Source organism: Hakea prostrata, chromosome 7 (genome assembly GCF_041222555.1).
Source record: "Hakea prostrata isolate BN-2017 chromosome 7, UWA_Hpros_2, whole genome shotgun sequence".
Lineage (NCBI taxonomy): Eukaryota > Viridiplantae > Streptophyta > Magnoliopsida > Proteales > Proteaceae > Hakea > Hakea prostrata.
Window position 1 is genome coordinate 18,758,365 of NC_142606.1, and position 21,537 is coordinate 18,779,901.

General features: G+C 38.6%; 1 protein-coding gene across 2 annotated transcripts; it reads left to right on the forward strand.

Annotated features, from left to right (window-relative positions):
* Positions 1-10,414: 10,414 nt before the first annotated feature.
* TIC22-III (Tic22-like family protein) lies at positions 10,415-21,285 on the forward strand. Of its 2 annotated transcripts, none has more exons than XM_089161803.1 (7): positions 10,415-11,143; positions 11,354-11,428; positions 14,895-14,951; positions 20,416-20,475; positions 20,564-20,644; positions 20,723-20,758; positions 20,856-21,285. In XM_089161803.1, exons 1-7 carry the CDS (start codon positions 10,553-10,555, stop codon positions 20,937-20,939), a joined length of 984 nt encoding a protein of 327 aa, XP_089017929.1. In that variant the 5' UTR covers positions 10,415-10,552; the 3' UTR covers positions 20,940-21,285. The 2 variants fall into 2 exon arrangements, with proteins under 2 accessions (XP_089017929.1, XP_089017928.1); XM_089161802.1 differs by having other exon boundaries at positions 10,416-11,143; positions 20,838-21,279.
* The last annotated feature ends 252 nt before the right edge of the window (positions 21,286-21,537 follow it).

Sequence of the window (21,537 nt, forward strand, 5' to 3'; positions counted from 1 at the left end):
GATGAAATTATTCATTGTTTTTCAAATTTAACAAGAGAGGGACAGCAATTGCATAATAAAAGTCATCTGGTGAACCAAGCAATTGTCTGTCAGTAGCCTAGTAACGCATCAATGCCGTATAATTTTCAAGTAAGAAGATTGGTGGTAAACAGATATTCCTCTATTTAACAGCAGTAGGATTTCTTGAAGTTAATCTCTCAACCTTTTTCTTATCATCTCACACTTAAGCCATTCCATCCTCTATGGCCATATCTATAGTTGGTACTCGTGTGAGATGAGAATGATAGTATGTGTGACACCCAGCCCAAATCTAGCCCGAAGACCCGATCTGTTTTGCGTGAAGTCGGGTTTTGTTTAATGTTGACTTCGAAGTTTGACCGTGATTTCAGTTTTACTATCTTTGAAAATCTTAGGAAGATGTCTTTGTGGGCCATCTCAGTAGAAGATATGGTGTTTGACCCAAAACCCATGGATATTGATGATGGTGTTTCCTTATGGAAACCTTACTTGATTTGGTGTTGAACTATTTTTATTTGTTAAGAAGAACTTGATTGATGGACCTAAAGCTTAGTTGGACCTGGTTTGAAGACTTCCCTCCATACTAGGTAAGTAGTATGATGTGTTGAAAGAAGCCCATCCAAAAATATTGAAGTTAGGCCCATTAAATCCCTATTTTTGAACAAGTTGTCCAGGCAGTGGCATTTTGGTAAATATCTGTTTTGAAGGTTTTCAAAAGCTTTATTTCTTTTAATTTCGTGGTAAACTATTCCCACCATGTTTCTAAACCTCTAGATAGTGTGGGATCGACCTTTGAACTTCCTCTTTGGCAACCAATCAACCAACAGGGTTAGTTTGGTCAGTTCGGTGAAACCCTAGTAACTCTTGAACTCTTTGTGCTATTTAAAAGGGGGAACTCCATGTGTTTCACTCTCAATCTGTTTCTAAGCCTTGGGAGAACGTGGGAAGATCCCTAGATCCTCTCCTTCGAAGCCAAGAAAGATCCTCAAGCATCTGTTCAGATTTCTTCATCGGTTCCTCTTCTAAAAGGTTGGTATTCAATTCGCTTCTTCTTTAATTCATTCTTTCTTCTCTACTTCTGATTTTCTGATCATGAGAAGGGTATTACACTACTGTAATGACCTCTTCTTTAATTCTTTTAGCCCTAGAGTGAATCCCCCAATTCACTCTATGATCTTGAAGCCATATGGCGATGATCCTTGAATTTGATTCCACCAAAGCTCTTAATGATACATTCCCTAATTTCCTACCTATCTTTATTATTGTGGGGAAGGTCTCATATTATTACCATGACCTTCCCTTGTGTCCTCATGATTGAGGAGTTGATCCTTGTTTTTCTTTGGAACAATTGGCAACCCTTTTATTTTCTATTAATTCATTGGACCCTCCCCAAAACCTTTCTTGATTGTAAATTCCTTGCCCTAAGGGTGAATCTTTATTCTTCCTAGTCTTTTCGTGGGATACACGGATTCTTGTTAGTAAATCCCTAATTGTATGATTTGAATTTGTTTCCCTTCACTTTAATTGAGAACCTTATTTTCTCTCATTAGTAGACCCTTTCTAATTCCATTCTTTATTTTGAAATACTAATGAGATGTTCCTTTATCTATCTTGGGTTGTTTTTGTGAGAATTAAATATGGGTAACTCTCATGAGAGGTAACCAACTCTTATGAGAGGTAACCATATATGAAACCCTATTGTTCTTTTATTTGTTGGAAACTTCCCAACACCTTTTTCAGATTGTGCATTCTTGTTTCTCTTTCCCATGGGTGAATCTTGATTCGTTGTTTCTCTTTCCCTTGGGTGATATTTGTGTTAACCTAAACTTGATCACTATAAGTTCTTCATGATCCATGTTTAACTTAATTAGGATTTCTAATTATTCTTTCTTCGTTCTTGTTCTTGTTTGAGATCAGGAAAAAGATGATGCATCCTTGCAACCATCTATTCCATGATCTCATCCTATTCTTTGAGATCTATGATCATCATCATGATCTTAACCCTAGCTAATAGATTCTTGAAACCTTAACCATAACCCTTGAATGATCTTTCTGGAAACCTCTTGTAACCTTCAATGTGAGGGAAACCTCATGGGTAATGTTTCTGTTAACATAAACTAGATTTCCTATGATTTCTTGTTATTTTCTTGATAACAATCATTCCCTCTCTTTCCGTGATCATAACCTTTTCATGAGCCATATGTTATGATTAAACCCTAACCTCTTTGTTACAAACCTATTATGATTGATTTTTCGGACTATGATCTCCCCCATGTCTTCATTTGGGTTTGGTTGTACTTGGTCTTCAACCCCATGAGCAAAGCACCCTTGTATGGCAAATTTCATGGGGGCGGTTACTAGTGGCGGTCGCTTAACCTAAGCGACCGGCCCAAGCGACCGCCCGGTCTGTTTTCGGGGATTTTGCCCTATTTTGCCCCCAGACTTCTATAAAAGGCAACCTCCGTCTCATTAACGATTAATTTATTCGTTATTTCTTATTTGGGAGTTAAGACGGCTGCGGGGAAGATCCGAAAGAGTCTCTGGAGTACTGACAGTGGTTTGGAGGATCAGTTCTCTTCTTCTCTGGCTTTCTGGTGTGAGGTATTGAACTAACCCTTCGTTCTCTACTCTTTTATCTCCGTTAGTTTGGTTTTACCCTTTTTCCTCGTCACTGTGATTACCCCTTGGTTATTCTTTACCTTTTTTTTTATCTGCGTGAGATGGAATAACCATAAACAGAACCCTGCTTCTGTGAGATGGAAAATCCAATAAAGGAGAGGGTTAGGGATAATCCACTGATGATAGGGGATTGTTTTCTCTTACCCTTTTGGCTTAGGGAGTGTTTAATTCGAGACTTAGGATGAGATTACTCGAAAACCGGATTGAAATCGAGTAATCAGAAGCCTGAGTTTCGAATTGAAGCTCACTGTTTTTGGGGCGGTCACTAGTGGCGGTCGCTTAACCTAAGCGACCGGCACAAGCGACTCGGTTGGTAAACAAATGACCAAATAGATTTCGGTTTTGATTCAATTTGGTTTATGTGACTTATATATTCTTGTAACCCTCTATATAGGTGTTCTCTGTTTCAAGTAGAAGTCTTATAATAGTTTCTGGAATTCAAGTTAGAGGAGTTTTACTAAATTACAAGTAAGGACATGCATTCTTATTTATATGCAATTACATATACATGATGATTCTGTTGTTCTATTTACTATTCTTTGATCATGTAACTTGCGGTAATTGTATAAAGCATGTAAATCTTATTGTATACTCGCTGTTTGTGGTATTCCTTGATGTACTCCATCTTTCATGATATTGCACAACTGTTCATGGTATGATAAAGAGTGATTGTAGTGTAGTTGTGATGGAAGGGGTATTCCTTTGGGATATCTTGGCTTGGGATATCAGAAGGCTGTGGAATGGGACACATGCCTGCTGATGTCTTCAGCACTATCATGATTACTTGATGACATACTTAGGGAGTCTAGAATTGCATGGCTAGGTACCCCACATGCTATTACCCTTTCGGCAGGGGAATTGAAGCCGGGTGACCCGTGACAATGGTGACGTGACTATGTTTCATCCAACAGCGGTAACCAGTCCGTGCGGAGACTCAGTGGTCCACTGTTGGTCATGTAATGGTAGGGTTGCATATGTTAGGGTTGGGCTCATGGACGTCCAAGGAGCTGACCGGGTGTCGCGAGGAGTCATGAGAGCATCCGCCCCAATAATATGTGGATGACCATAGGGTTAAGGAGTGGAGTCCAACAGAGGTAGCCAGTCCGTGAGGATTCACACTCCTAGGTTGCGAAGGATACTGAACCGAGTTGGTTGGTGCCATAGGGGAAGTATCTGGACTTCATATAGTATGTTACCATTATGACCTTGCATTGGATTAGAAACCCCGACATGCGCCAGTACTCATTGCCAATGGTCGTGGTGAGAGAGTGTTGACTTAACCCCCAGCCACGGTTTTGAGAGCCAGGTGTGGACTTACCCCTTTGCCCAGGATCCCTACAGAGGTAACCAGTCCTTGCCGGATCAGAGTGATGAGACTTACCCAAAGGAGGGCTGGTGTATATCTTAAAGCATGTCAGCCATTAGAGACATGCATAGTTAGATCTTAGTAGCATTCATATTTCTGCATATCATCCATATCATTTCATATGTGCATTCGTGGATTGTGTTGACATATATATGAGAATTGCTTGTTCCTTACTGAGTTCATTGGAACTCATCCCTTTCATTGTATGTATTATATAAACTGTACAGATAGTTGCACAACGTCGGAAGTTGGAGATGATTCGTATGAAAGAGCCTTCTCGTTTGAAGCTGATGTGGCACAGACAGTGGTACATGGACTTGCAGAGCATGAAGCCTCCTGAAGATGAAGATTATCTAGTTATTTATTTTGCTTCCGCTGAACTCGATATTACATTTGATTCTTGATTCTTCCTTTGTTTATTTCTTGGATATTTATCGGAGTATTTGGACTCCTGTAACCTGTTTATTAATTATTGCACTATTCTTGCTCTTGATTACAGGTATTTGTATTTATTATTATTGATAGACTAAAACCATGGATCCTGTGACGGATCGCACCCACGGGTCGTCGGGCGGGTAACCGGGCCTGGCGGGCGGGGTGTGACAGTATGTAATGTTAGCATTGCATATAAGGAATGTGTTTAGCATTACAAAAGAACATCTGGTTATCTTTTAACAATGCATTCCACAAAAGAGCTACCAAAAAACCATCACAAGCTTGGTGGTTAGCTCAATCCTTGAATGCTGAGCTTTATAAATTCTCTTCAACTCAAAAGAGTAGAAAAGCTAAAGATGACATCCATTGGATAGCTCCTGCTATCAAGAAAACATCTATCAATCTGGATTTCGAGGAATAGCTTGTGATCACCTTGGACATGCTATTTTTTTATTTGCTTTCCCAAGTGTAAATATTACAGTTTTACAAGTACAAGTAGCAGCGATTAGAAGAGCCCTTCAGCTAGAAGTCTCAAATAACATCAGGCAGGTGATTATCGAAGGAGATAATGCAGCCATTGTTCATCTCATAAACTCCAAAGAGAAAACCAAACCTTGGAAGATTATTAGGCATGTGATGGGAGACATTCAAGGACTGCTACATGAATTTGATTCCATTGTATTTCTTCACACTCTTAGGAAAGCAATAGTGTAGCTGATCTTCTTGCCTTCCATGCAGCAACATATCAATCTTCTTTATTTTCCTTTTCCCCTCCCCCCTTTATTCGTTGGTCTCTTTATTTTAATGCTACAGGTTGTAAGTTCCTGGGGATTTTTCTTTTAAAAAAAAAAAAGGAATGTGCTTAGTTGGTGAAAATAAATATAAGTAAGATAAAGAGTTTAAATATCTTTGAGATGGAAGTCTAATCTTCTCACTAAGTGTTTTTGTTTTGATAAAAAAGAAGAAAAAATTTGCTTTTTTATTTTGTTCGAAGGTGTTTGTAAGATTTAGCTGCAAGGTCAATCTAAGATTTCACTATGAAAAAAGTCACTCAAGCAAAAGGAAAACAAGATTGGCATTCTAATCATAGACTAACTTGGGTTAATCAAACAATACTTAATGAATACTATAATGTTAGTTTTCTATCATCTTTGGCTCCCTCTCACTTTGTTTATGAGATTATTAAAACCACGATCACAATCGATGAGGACTCTTGAAAATGTGTGTTATATCAGACCAGCAAATTCACCACTAGGTGTCACACCCCACCCGTCGGTCTCGGTTACCCGCCCGACAACCCGTGGGTGCGATCCGTCACAAGATCCAAGGTTTTAGTCTATCAACAATATTTAAGACAAATACAGATAATCATGAGCAAGAATATTCAATAACTAAATTAAATGAATTACAGAAGCCCAAAATGCTCCAATAACAAAGGAAAGAAAATAAAGAATAATGAATAAGTCAAAAATGAGGGCAGCGGAATAAAAGTGTTTAAATCAGTTTCTTTCCAGTTTGTTTCTCTAAGTCAATGAACTTAGAGTCCAGTTTAATGAGGTGAGGGGTTCTCCAACTCTTCTCCAGTCTCAGTGCGAACTGCCTGACCACCTTTCGCCTCTGACCATCAACCGGTGCGATAAGCGCACTCCATGCACCCGCAGGAACTCCCACACATGCTATTTCCATCTCCCACTGGCGGTGCCACATCTTCTTCAAACGGAATGGTTCCTTCATAGGGAACCAGCCCATCTTCAGATACAATTCCTTCTTCTCAGATAGGCTAAAAACATACAAAGAATAAAGGAATGAGTTCTAAAGAACTCAAGAAGAAACAATCATATATCTCATCCATCATCCAAAAATGCCATGATACAACAAGATAATATGAATGAATGCAAAACATGAATGATGCTATGATTTCTAACTATGCAAGTCTCTAATAGCCGACATGCTTTAAGATAAACACCAGCCCTCCTCTCGGGTAAGTCTCATCACTCGATCCGGCAAGGACTCGGTTACCTCGTAGGGATCCAGGGAAAAAGGGAAAGTCCACACCGGCTCACAAACCATGGTTAGGGGTTAAGTCCACACTCTCTCACCACGACCATTGGTAATGAGTACCGGCGCATGTCCTGGGTTTCTAATCCAATGCAAGGTCATAATGGTTACATGTCTACATGAAGTCCAGATACATCCCCTATGGCACCGACCAACTCGGTTCAAGTATCCTTCGCAACCTAGGAGTAAGAATCCTCACGGATCGGCTACCTCTGTTGGACTCTACTCCATAACCCTATGGTCATCCACATATCATTGGGGCGGATGCTCTCATGATTCCTCCCGACACCCGGTCCGGTCCTTGGACATCCATGAGCCCAACCCTAACATATGCAACCCTACCATTTCATGACCAACAGTGGACCACCAAGTCACATCACTGTCATCACGGGTCACTCGGTTTCAATTCCCCTACCGAAAGGGTAGTAGCATGTGGGGTACCTAGCCATGCAATCTAGACTCATCCTAACAATGTCATCAATTAATCATGATAGTGTTGAAGGCATCGCACAGGCTTGTGTCCCATTCCACAAACCTCCTGATAACATCAGCCAAGATATCCCAAAAGGAATACCCCAACTATCATAATCATATACCAACTATCACCATCTCATAACAATCACAAACCATAAAGTAAATATGAAATCAAAGTAAGCAGCAGTAGTATAACAGCATTATATATGAAACTACAACAGTTTATATTGGTACAGATTAAGAATAACAATTACTAAATCAACATGCTGAAGTATACATAAATAGATAAGATAGACTGTCCTTACTTGCATATACTGAAACGTCCGTAAAATGGAATCCAAGAATTATTAGTAGACTTTTCTTTTAAACAAGAATCACCTAAACACAGGGTTATTAGAATATATAAGTCACATAAACCAAATTGAATCAAAACCGAAATCTATTTGGTCACTGTTTACAGCCGGTCGCTTGTGCCGGTCGCTTAGGTTAAGCGACCGCCACTAGTGACCGCCCCAAAAATAGTGAGCTTCAATCCGAAACTCAGGCTTCTGATTACTCGATTTCAATCCGGTTTTCGAGTAATCTCATCCTAAGTCTCGAATTAAACACTCCCTAAGCCAAAAGGGTAAGAGAAAACAATCCCCTATCATCAGTGGATTATCCCTAACCCTCTCCTTGATTGGATTTACCATCTCACAGAAGCAGGGTTCCGTTTATGGTTATTCCATCTCACGTAGATTAAAAAAAGGGTAAAGAATAACCAAGGGGTAATCAAGGACGAGGGAAAAAGGGTAAAACCAAACTAACGGAGATAAGAGAGTAGAGAACGAAGGGTTAGTTCAATACCTCACACCAGAAAGCCAGAGAAGAAGAGAACTGATCCTCCAAACCACTGTCAGTATTCCAGAGACTCTTTCGGATCTTCCCCGCAGCCGTCTTAACTCCCAAATAAGAAATAACGAATAAAGTAATCGTTAATGAGACGAAGGTTGCCTTTTATAGAAGTCTGGGGGCAAAATAGGGCAAAATCCCCGAAAACAGACCGGGCGGTCGCTTGGGCCGGTCGCTTAGGTTAAGCGACCGCCACTAGTAACCGCCCCCATGAAATTTGCCATACAAGGGTGCTTTTACTAGGGGGTTGATACCCAAGGTCAACCTAGCCCTAAATAAGAGATGGGGGAGATCTTACCTTCATTCCGGACATCTCTGAACGACACTTGACTTCCAGAATTTCCCACGCCAGCCAAGGCAGGCTTTTCGGACATAGGATCCAGATCCATGGGTCCTGGGTATGGATCATGGGCTTCAATCCGGATACTCCACAAGTTCACCCGACTAGACCTTCGGGTTCTCGGACCTGGAATACGGATCTCGGGTTAGAAATACGGGGGGTATTACACTAGGAATGTTGCATTATGCCTTGCTTCTAATCCTAATCATCAAGGAGTTAAGTATCTCAAGTGGTGGAATTTATTTCGGAATTTCCAACTCCATACTAGGCATGAATGTTTCTTTTGGAGACTTGTTCATGATGCGTTAGCAGTAAAACCAAGGTAGTTAAATGGAATCCTACTTATGATACAATATGATGTATTTGCTGTAAATCGGAGGAGACTATTTGGTATCTCCTCCTTTCTTGTCCTGTGATAAAACATATTAATTTTACTGAACCTTTGAGCTTAAGGACAAAAAATTTAAAGCTTAGTCATTACTTGGTCTATGTGTACAATGGTGCATTCAGCTGAAGTGGCAAAAGGATGACTTGTGCTGGATTTTTTTTCTTCTTCTGTTTGCTATCATTTGTTACTACGTGTGGAAAGGTAGGAATTGTCACATGAAAAAAGGTGAACATTTTGATCCAAGTAAGGTGTTGTGGTCATACTTAGGGTTGTGGTCGAACCTAGAGATACAATGGTCAATCAGAGTGGTTCGACCAAGCCGTCACAACTTAACTCAAGCAAGGGTTAACCGGGGTCAATCAGATAGATTACACGTTAAGTCTTCTAATCACAAATCAACTATGGAAGAAGGATAAGTACTAATTATCTTTAGGAGAGGAAGAAGAGTTGGTGTTGGGTTCTATCTATAGTGATCGAGGAGGATTGGGTAATCGATCTCAAAGAGAAAGAATCCTGAGATAATTCTAAAACTCAGGATACCGTAAGCCACCGAGCATCTACAGCTATATAAGTGAGGGAATTCATCAGTATGAGGTATGTGCTCTTAAGTTATTCTAATAACTGGGAGATTGAGTGAGAGGAGGTTGGTCTTGTTTATCAAGAGTGAACTAACTTGTTCGTCGGAGACGATACTCGACCATACCGGTCGAGCACGTTTTTGCAGGTTCGAGCGATCGACCAAGAGGGTCTGAATTCTGCAACAACATAAAAAATTGGGAAACATCAATTTTTGGTTGGTTGAAATGACTATCACACCACTGATTAAATAAGGAATCCGGAAGCCCTTGGGTTCACAGGATCTTACACTAGCACAAGCTTTAATAGTCTTCATTGATTGGAATTGGATTCTAACAACACTTTGGTGGTTGCAGGAGTTCGGGATGCATCAATAAACACTTGGAGATGGGGTTTCTTTTTGATAAGCCAAGGTTTTTGTATAAATATACAAGTGGGAAATGATGGATATGAGACACAAATAGAAGCTCTTTAGGATGGGATGCATTAGGTGATTGATGTGGCTGAGAAGAACAGTGTTGTTCTTCAAGAAGTGTGCTTAAATTGTGTCAAACTTCAAAGCTTACTACCATCACCTGATGACATTGCTTGGCCATATTACCTAGTACCGCTCTTGCTTGAGCTATCTCAGAAATTGAGTCATGTAAGTTGTAGATATAACCTTCTTCAAATTGACAAAATGCCTATAATCTTTTGTTTCTCTGGGATATACAACATGTCTTTCAGGACCTATTGTACACTAAGGTTGCGTTTGTTTGCTAGAATAAAGGTAGGGTGGGAAAATTCTTAACAAAAGTGTAGATTTCTTACTTTTCCCTTCAATCCCAAAATGGTAGATTGTTTGGTTGTTTGGGGTGGGAAAGTGACAGACAAGTTTCATTGAATAAAGAAAATTTGTCTAGTGATGTGGCAACCCAATTTTTCCACCCTAACCATTTTAAAACCCCACATATTTGGTGGGATTTTATAGGAAAATTAGGAAAAGTAAAAAGTGAGACCCACCACTATCATTTTTTCACAAAATACTTTCATTTCCTTTTCTTCTCCCTCACCTCACTGTACATGGGACCTATACAATATGGTAGATTGTGTGTAAATACGGAGACGGCATGTATGAAATGTAAATAAGAAAAAGAGGAAAACAATCTTCGGGTACTTTGGTAAATTCAAGTGGCCAATTTTGGTGGAATCTGGGGTTTTCCAGGGTCTTGAAAGTTGAAACACGCGTGTGTTCCAGGAACCCGTGCACATTCTCCTCACAAGGTAACAGGTGAGGAATACTCATCGGTGACACCCAGAAGCAAGGAATCTCTGCTTCAAGAAAACAATGCAGTTTCCCAAGTTCAGGCAACCAGAAATCTCACATGATGTCAAGCAACCGAAGCCCAGTCTTCAGCAGACCTTGGCTGACATTCGAAGCCATTGTTCTGGTTTCCTACAACACATCACGGACTCCATTAATCAACAACAGCAAAAACAGCCCGCTTTCCCTTTTTTCAATCCTAACCCATCTTCCTTGAAGACCCATTTCGAGTTAGCGTTGGAAAATCTCGGAAACCAAGCGAAACGAGCTTTCGGAAATGGCATTCCTGGTTTTGGTTCTAAGTCACCGTCTTCCGGTAAAAGCCCACTTTGGGCTCGGGTTTCCGCGCAGAATGAGACCCTTTCTGAACCCGTTCATCGGTTCGACCTTGCGATGTCTACTGAAGCCATTGAAGAGCGCTTATCTGGTGTGCCCGTCTATGCCCTTAGCAATTCTGCTGAAGAATTCGTACTCATTTCAGGCGTTAGGACGGGGAAATCCCTTGGTATCATTTGCTTCAAGAAGGAAGACGCTGAAACACTTCTTGAGCAAATGAAGTCTATGGATCCTGGGATGCGCGGGAGCTCGCAAGTCGTTGCTATTGCTCTCAACAAGGTGAGACTTTATAGTGTTTTATTTTTTATAATAAGGTTTGTGCTACACTTGGTTCGAATGCTATAAATCGAAATTCAAGATGTACATGCTGTATTTGCTTACAGTGTTCGGGTTAAATCAGGATTAACCTGGTTGACAGTTTGCTAGTAGAAATGCGCTAAGAACATTAAACTTCAAGGCCCAATTGTCTAACTAAAGATGGGACTGCAGGTTTTCCAGCTAAAGGTTAAAGGTGTCGCCTTTAGGTTCATACCTGACCCTTCTCAAATCAAGAATGCACTAAAGGTGAGTGGTTCCTAGCATGACTTGGTTTGGTAATTTTCCTTTGATTGGGAAATGAAGTATTTGCTTTTGTGCCTTCTGGGTGTAAATTATTGTGATAAATAGAAGAAAATGATCGTGTCAACACTTTTTAACATACATACTGTTGGAAAAATAATGAACTCTTCTTGAAAATGTTGATATGCTTGACAGTTTACAAGGAGGTAATTGAATATTTAGATAATCTCATCCTAATAAAATGTCCATCAAGGAAGGCTATACTGTCTTGCCTAGATTTTGATTAACTTCTTACTGTTCCTTTTTTTATGATGTTCTGCTAAAAATCAATACTCTTGTTTAGTTGCATATTTTGTGGATTGGGCCACCAGTGCTCTTTATGAAAAAAAAGCCTTTATGTTCTTTTGCACTTAATTATAACTGTAATGAAAATTATTATCAGCAAAGGTATGTAGAGAGCATATTCGATTTGTTGTTCAACTTTCTATTACACATAGATGGGCTCTTGCTTTGTTGTAGGTCATATAGAGTTGCTAGTTGGGAGGGTTACCCAGAAGGTATGGAATGTTTAGGGGTGAGGTTGGTTATGTAGTTGATGGATAAGTTACTAGTAGTTCCCTGGTAGTTTCATGGCTGGGATAGCTTGGTCATGTGGGTGGTTATATGAAGTGTGCATGGAGTTAGGGTTGTAATACTTCTTGTTAATGTAATACTGTATTTGAGCAATCAAAATAGTAGCCAATCAATATCTTTTCATAGATAATGAATTCCAAATTTGAATGGTTGAGTACGAAACAAAATTGAAAACTAGAGTGATTAATGGTAACTCTAGAATAAAATTATGACAAGAGGGACAGAATTGTAATTCAATATAGGGCGGAACTGTAGATCAGAATTGAGCTAGGCTGAAGTGTAAATTACCAAAATTGGATGGGAAAGTTACCCTGAAAATCTGATATCAAGCAGATGGGCATATCCGATTAGTAATCGAAAGAGGAGATTAACCACTAAAAAGGTCTGGTCAAAAGACCAGCTGGCTGATTTGACTTGGTCCAGTTGGTCTGTTTGAAGCTGGTTTGATCCAGCCCAAGATCCACATCATTGTTGGCCTCCTTCTACATGGAACTTAGAAGTAGATGCTCAATTATGGTACCAAGTTCCCAAGCAAGATGAAGAGATGGTGACTCGGTCCATCTTTTGCAATGGGTTACAGATTTGGATCAACTCTTTTCTTGGAGACTTAGCCAAATGACCAACCGATACTACTGGGAAGTTGTGCTATCAATCCAATTTTTATGGTTACTTTCTAGGGTGGGCTCTGTTCCACCATATAGGCAGGTTACTGCTTTTATTAGTGAGCTAAAAGACCAAATCATAGCCAATCTTCTAGTTGGCTGACCCACTATACTTTCAGGCCTTTGGTAGCTGTTGATTTGGTTGATATTGTGAGGCCTGAGACTCACTTGAAAGAGAGAGCACTCCACCTGAGACAGAATCATTTATTCAAAAGTTTTAAACAAAGTTCACCTCTTCTGTTTCGTTGACTCATGTCAACATAGATGCAAGAAAGTGGACGGAAGGCTTATTAAGAATTTTAAAGAGCAATTTATGCCAAGATATCTGATAGGCCCCTCATATCTCGTGTGTATCTCGCAAGCACAAGAAGAAAGCTGGATTTGGTGACTAGGGAAGGCAATCAGATATGGTCCTGAGAATGAGGTTGCTGAATAGAGAAAGCAATCAAATCTAGTCCTGAGAAGGAGGTTGTTGAATAGAGAATGATTTGCAGAATATTGTAGAATATTTACTACTGAATAAGAGGGATTTGGGGACAAGCAAAATATTGTGAATGATTTGCAGAATATTTACTACTGAATAAGAGGGATTTGGGGACAGGCAGAATATTGTGAATGATTTGCAGAATATTTACTACTGAATAAGAGAGATTTGGGGACAGACAGAATATTGCAGAATATTTACTACTGAATGAGAGAGATTTGGGGAGATTAGGGTTGATTAGGGGTTATAAATAGGGGTAAGATGTGAGTAGTAGAAAATGATTATTTATGTGAGTGTTTGGGCAGCCATAGGCTGAGGGGCAGCAATGTGCTGTGGGGGTGACTGGCACCATTGTTACCAGTTTATCATCGTTCTTCGTTATTCTATCAATTAAATAATATCAGTTTTGCATTCAATTCGTGGGTTCTTATCAACATCAATGCCAAAAATTGTACCTAACTGAAGGTTCTACTAAGAAGAAGCCACATGAGTATTTTTCAACATTGATTTCCATCATGCTACCAAAGTCTAGCAGGAAGGGTCTTTTATGTATACATGGTTTCTTGCTTGGCTGTAGGTAGTTGCATAAAATTGCAAGGGGAGGATTATGTAGAAGTTATGGGTGTGTTTAGACTTTAAAGATGGGGTTGTTTGTGTAGTAGATAATAGATTAGTTACTAGTAGTTTCCCTGGTAGTTTCCGTAACTGAGATAACTTGGTTGTGTTGGTAGTATTGTGAAATTTATGTGAAGTTGTTATTGCAGTAGGGTTGTGATACTTATTTATTGGAAGAAATAAAGAAGAGCCAATTTGCACTTCCCAGAAATTATCTATTGAAGAAAGGATAGGTGACCTCCAAATTAGGCCAATTATTCCTCAGATTATCTCTGTTCATCGAACCTGTCTTCTTTGTGATAGGTATTTCAAACATATGCATGTACCACTTCCAAAATTTCGGCAATGCATTCTCACAGTTTTAAGCATGCAAGGGTCAGATCTCCCCCCTTTTTAAGTGCATGTAATGATATTCATCATGGTAATTGTATTTCCTGCATTCTGTATTTTCATCTTATGCCTTATGTAGGGTTGTCTTATTATATATTGAATGAAATGTGAGTCTCAACATAAGGTTGTGATCCCAAAAAGTTTTGGCCATGTTTATCTTCTCTTGTTCTCTTTCTCTTCTTCCTCAATCTATCTTTTTCTCTGCTCTTTGCCAAGTGCTAGGTTCTGAGTTTGTTTACAAGAAATGCATATCTGCCCATAGCTGTTTCTTGTTTAGATTGAATTTTGCATCCGATGTCTTCAACTCAACATTGTACATATACCTTTCAGCTTCGAGTAAATGAATGGTTTAATTTGTTCAAGTACTTTACTCTCATTCTTGCATGCTTTGAACTGCTTGAATTCCTATCACTTCAGATGCGTCTTGCAAATTTGTTTTTTGAGCTAAGAATAAAAAGTTTCTTGCTCTTGATTTGAAGAATTCATGATACCATGCTTTAAAGTGATTTCCCCCCCTTCCTATCAGCTTGATATGTTTATTACTTTTGTTCAGTTATGGCAATGCTAGATAATATTTGCTCCAAATGTATTTTTATGGAGCATGTCTCAGTTGTTATCATTTGATCATTCAATTGCTTTAGGAAATATTTTTCTTCTTAGGTCTTTTTTGGTGTGCGTTGTGTTGTAGGAGAGGCAAAAAGCTGGATTTTCTGAGGATGGCTTCTCTGGGGTTCCAGTTTTCCAGGTTAGTATCTTAATAATATTTTGGCAGAACCTGCTTGGTATGTGCCCTGATATGTAAATGTATATATTACTGCTATGGTGTTTGCGCCAGAAACATGACTGTGTTGGAATGGAAATTTAAACAAGCTTAAGCCGAGAGCATGGTCAAGGTTTTTTGGTTTCAACAAGGGTTGAAATAAATTGTCCACTGGAAATTAAATGTTGAAATTTTAAAAAATTGACTGAATTATATCGGTTTCAGTGGGGGTTGAAATCTGTCAGAACCTGGAATTTGAACCTTGGATACGGAAAAAAGAAAAATCAGAAATTGTAACATGGTAGATTTTGTTTGGGCTGAGGTTTGGGAGGAATTAATGAACAGCATATAGATTAGTTCAACAACCAAATCCAACACATCATTGACCTGAACATAATGAATATATTGATGATATAGCTGCAATTCATACCTTTTGATCTTTGTTCTCTGAAATGATCATGGTTCTCAAGGCGACCAAAGTGGTTGGAACACTACTTAAGCGTCTTGGTGATAAAGCGGTGCGTAGGTGGCAATATAGTGACTAAGGCATTTTAATATTTTTATACAACTATTTTACGTGACACAATGGTATGCCAAAAACTTACGTAGTTCTACTACAAGCTAAACAAATACTAAAGAATCATAATTATGAAAAATAAACACAAGTTCATCCCTTTATGATACACATAGAATAGTAATTAGCAACATAACATAATAACATTATGACATATGATTATGTACTATATAAAATTATAAATATGAAAGTGGAAGTAGTAATTGTACTTATCTTTATGATAGTATGATGTCAAATAAGTGCCTTGTGCCTAGATCCTACAAGCATTCCACATACAACCTCAGCCCTCATTTGAACCTGTTAGTCAATACTCAATACTAAGCTTAATTTATGAAATTAAGTTGCTGCTTTTTTGACCGAACTAATAAATAAATAGATCGTATTATTCCGAATAATTCTCCATCTAATGATTCTTGAATCTGAAGTAAAATAACTATTACATTTGAATATGGTTTTGTGGAATAAAATTTGATGTTTAAAAAAAATGAGTGCTTTGGTGCCTAGGCGACAAGGCGGCAGCGCCTAGACGATAAAGCGGCCAAAACTCAACATGTTAATAAAGCACCTCAGCGCTGTCAAAAGACAGCTTTGGCTCTTTGGCAGACACCTTGATCACCATGGAAATTATCAGAATGCCCTAGTAGGAACAGGGCCATTTGGGTGATTCCAGTTTTCCAATTCAGTTTCTGAAAGTTCTGTCCAGTGTTTGTTGCCTTGTGCATGAAGGTGTGGCTTATTTGTTGTCTGTCTGATAGTTGACCATCTAGCTCAACCAGAGGCTAAACAGCAATGTCTTTATAAACTCTATTTTATTGCTCTACTGCACTCCTGTCCTTAGAAGAGGATATGGTTTTAGATTTTAAAAAGGTACATGGACTCAATCCTTTGGATCCTGCAATATTCTTCATTCATAGAGTTAATTTTAACCAGCTAGTTTTTGACTCTTGAACAGTTGTAGGTCAGAATCTAATCCAGATTGAATATAGCAATTAAAATTCCACACACAGAGAGGTGCTGGTTAAGGTTAAGTTCCTCCCACATGCTGTTTAGAGCATTATAACAAATTAGTATTTAGTAAACAACTAAACATCAAGAAACTTGCCATTCTGCTTCAAGGAATTTTACCTTTTCCCAAACAAACATGTATTCTTGATCTATTATGATGATAACTCTCCTTGATATCATCTTAGACACCCTTGACCGTGGTGTGATACAGAAGATTGGCATCCACAAAAGGCTCCATACTATTCCACAGCCAACAAAACAATGTAGCATTGTAGCATTCTTCGTCGTTCGCTTCTTATACTTGGGCAGGTATGAGGCAAGTGAAGAAGTGACGTAGATCAAAATATGAATAGGGGGAAAACCAAAGTACCATTCACCATACTCATGTAAACAGTATCACAGCCCATATTTGCCTTGTCTGGGGTGCTTTTTGGAAGATCTTGAGGGCCCTTCAAGTGGAGAAAGACTCTATTCTAATGCTGCCATAATTGGGTTTTTATTTCAGTTTTATATTGTATAATTTCATTTCATTTCATTGTAATAGAATCTTAGGCAGCTTCTGATTTTAGTTGTTACTATTCTTGCTTTCTTCTTGAAAATAGGAGTTTTCTATTTTGATGTTAGGTAGGTTGATTTTATTGGAACTTTCTATTTCAGTTGTAAGCTACCTGGTGGCAAACACCTTCTATTTTGTACTCAACTTTTGACTCTAGATAATGTAATGTCCTTAAAGGTCTCCTGGAGTTCAAAATCAATGAAGTTGCAATTGTCTTGCTTGAGATCTGAGAGAGATCCTTGTTCCAACTGCTGAGATAGCTGTGGGTGAAAGGCCCAAGGCTGAGATAACACTTTTCCCAACTCCTCTATTTCTGTTTTATTTTTCACTTTCTAATTTTGCTTCCCCAGCAATTTAGTGACTTTGCGAGGTGACAAAAATACTGTGGAGACTGAGATAATAGTGATAATAATTTTTTTTTTGGCAGTTATATGCCTTAAGGCCTGGGTTCAAGGAAGATAATCGGAAGCACCATTCAATTATTAAATGTAAACATTTTACGTTGGAATTTGAAGCTGAGAATCAGCTGTGATACAATACTCAACAATCCAACTTACAACAACTCAGACAACCAGCTGCAAAGAACCAAATTTGATTACCAAGGAAATTACACCCAACTACCCAAGTCACAATGCCTAGATACTCGAGAATCCAACTTACAAGAACTCAACAACCAGCTGCAAAGAACCAAATTTGATTACCATGGGAGTTACACTCAACTGCCCAAGTCACAATGTGTAGCCAATACTAATAACCAGCAACAAGAAAACCACCAGATTTGAACCAAAGAACATAGAAACTGCAGGAAAATTCACCAAAAAATAGCCAGCCCATAGAATTATTGGCCACAAACATACTTAAACTGCATAGGGCTAGTGTTAGTCTGTTAGATCTAAAATTTTGACCATTTACAGTCTAATATAGAGGGTATTTTACCAAAATTTCTGAATGATCAAGTCAGACTCACAATAGAAAGGCTGCCTAAAAATCTCAAAAAAAATTTGAGGTTTTGCAATAGTTGAGGAAGTCTGATCTGAACACAAGAATATAATTAGTTCTCAATGCTGTACTCACAGTAATATCCTTGACTTAATGAGGAGAATGTATTAACAGCATCATGTATACCTGAGGTTGATCAAATCTTCATGTGCACGGAGATTTTTTTTCACTTGCTGGTAAAGAAACAGCTAACACCCTCGTGCAAATGAGTAACATCACAAAGTAAAGTCCATCTTCATAAGGTGCAGACTGCAACTGCTCCAATAATCATTACAACAGTACATGAAGAAACCCCAGTTGTGCATGTTTAAGAAACCGGGGTTCTTCCAGTCAAAACTGACGTAGATGGCTGAACACCCATGATGGAGGAAAACCTTAAAAGTTACTTCAAACAATATGAAATAGAACAACAGTACTAAAATATTACTCTGATACCATGTGATGTTATTATAACCTGAAATCAGTACCTGTGCATGTAGAGAAGAAGTAAACTAGGGCAAGAAAGTAGAAAGTAATGTGAGGCTAGAATGAGTAGTTCTAATCCCAGGCAGGATCAAATGAAATAAAACCTCAAAAGAAACCTGACTTCTCTATGGTAGGGTTATCTCTGTGAATTCAGTTGATGATGAGGTTTACTGGCAGCAATAATTTCGTTCTAGAAACTTAAGGAGAAGGATGTGACAGTCTGTTGAAAAACTTGGGTTACTCTTGAGCTTGATTTGACTGAGGCTGGGTTTGGAATCAAGAGTCGATGAAAATGGATGGGGGAAAGGTGGGTTGGTTATCTCAGCGTGAGCATCTTGCCATCCTAGCGCAGGATTTTCACAAAGGCTTAAGCCAATTTTCCATTTAAGTAAATTCGGGGACAATGCTGACCTCCCTCGCAAACTTATATAGGGACTCAAAAATAAGCTTGAACACTAAATGGGAAAAGGCCTAACTCATTCCTTATCTAAAAAGTAACATAAACTGCCGAGGAAAGTGAAATAATAAAGAAAACTGACTTGAACTAACTGATTAAGTAAATCCCATAATCCTACTTTTCTACCTGCTTTTTTAGGTTAAGAATATCAGAGTATTCTATATAATTATTTACCAAATTCTGGAAAATAGGACTGGAGAATTTACTAAAAATATTTAATATTTGAATTCCTCAATATATTCAATTAATATATATCAATGGTTTATATAAAATGTACTCTAATTAAATGATCTCAATACTACTGTTCTTTCCATGGTATCTGCTACATTTGCATCTTCAGCTCTCTCCTTAGACTTGTAAGTCCTTTGTGGCTGAGTCACTTCAATGGTTTTTTCCAACCATGTCATCAGCTATAGTACAGAGTTTTTACTTTCTTTAAATTCTTGAATACAAGCTTCAAGTTTTGAAACATCAAGGAGTCTTCATTGGCAACAAGAATTTCTGGAACTTCAACCTTAACCTCATAGATGTTATTGTTATTACTTGTGGTCTCTTTCAACATTAACCTCAACTTCTTGTTCTTGTGATTTGATTGGAGGTTCCTTCTCTTGTTGCTCGCCAACCATCAAAATCTCGATGACTTCCATGGTAGTATCTGCTGGATGTGGAGGGTGATGGGAACCAACTGTGACTTTAAAAGAGGTCATTTCTTGTTTTAGTTGGTTCATGCCTTCATCAAACAGAATGTTGGGCTGTTAAAAAGAATCATATAGATAAACTTAGTGTAGCAGAAATGAGGATGTTAAGATGGATGAGGGGCAAAACTAGGATGGATAAGATAAGAAATGATCATATTAGAATTGGTCTGGGAGTTGCTCCTATAAGTGATAAGCTTCGAGAAAGTCGTTTGAGGTGGCACGGCCACGTTCAACGGAGACCTATAAATGCCCCTATATGGAGAAGTTATTAATCCATATTGAAGGAACTAGGAGAGCTAGGGGTAGACCTAAGATAACCTTAGGAGAAGTGGTGAGAAAGAATATGTATAGCTTAGGCCTTGTATCTAGCATGGCCTCGAACAGGACTGATTGGAGGGCAAGAATCCATGTAGCCGACCCCATTTAGTTGGGGCAAGGCTTATTGTTTTTGTTGTATGCCTTCATCAAACAGCATCTCTATGAAATCAGTACATGATTCTTAGTGGCTGCTGGTTGTGTTTTATTAAGGAGAAAGTAAGAACATTCTCTAAGAATATGAAGTATAATGAGGTAGAAAAATTAGGAAATTGAAAAATCTGATCTCGGTGTTGGTATTATATATTATACAGTTGGTTCAACCTTTTAGTCGTTTAATGTCATAGAATGTGATAACCCTGTTCTGACATGGATTTCAGTCACGGAGTCTTATTTTAAAAAGCCAAAACAAGAGGTATCGTCCGGCTTTCTTCAGAAAGGTAGGTATATAAAGTAGCTCTTTGATTTGCCATTTTTTAAAATTCCAGTTCACGACTGTAGATTAACTTTCTCCCAATACTTTTGAAGGAGGACCTAGAGAACTCACTGCTGCGAGCTTCTCAGCAGCAAAATCAACTAAATCCGGCTCTCAAACAGGGAGATATAGAGGTTGGTCTTTACTGTCTCTTAGAGTATATTAGCGAGGATTGGAACTAATCTGCCATTGCATTTGATGCTCTCTTCTAGGTTGCTGTTCTTGAGGAAATAATTCAAGGAATGAAGGTGACGGTCCTGTAGATTTGTTTCCTATCTTTTTTTTCAAACAAGCGTATATGCTGCAGAGCTGACATGAATTTTGCAGGAGGGTTCTGATCCACAGTGGGACGATGTTGTTTTCATCCCACCTGGTTTTGACATTTCAGTTGATCTGCCAACACAAGAGAAGCTTACGGCAATGGGGTAGGCACTGGTATACATGAGCTTTTTCTGATCGATGAAGCTTATAAATATTTCTTTCAAGCACAATAGGGTTGATGAGACTTTATAAGTAGGGTAGCTTTCTCTGCAAAAGGAGTGGTACAATCTTGTAAATGTACAATATAGAATGGTTTTGATTTTTGATATACAATAACTGACTGCAAATTTGAAGATTTATTCAAGGGGTAATTTTTGAGCACGTATGAAATGACAGGATCTTTGAACAAGAAGAACAATTAAACAATATTTACCTTCATTGAAAGAAGTGTTTATCCTAGAAGAACAAAAGAAGTAAGTTAGCACCAATTTTCTCTTCAACTCTCTGTTCACTATGAGCTTTACTCTACCCTTCACCAGTCAGATTCCCCTCTTAAAAAAATGTGGTGGAAGGATGTGAAAATAGTGTTAATCCTCTGCAATTGAAGATCAGAATTAGATGTACTGATATGAAAAGTCTGCATGCTTAACTTTTAGGGACACCTCAGAACTGTGTGGGGAATGCCTTGGGGATTGGTGACTCTGTTTTAGGGTGTGTCATCTGCATGCTATCGTTTGGCCAACTTCGACAGCTTTTTCTGTGATAT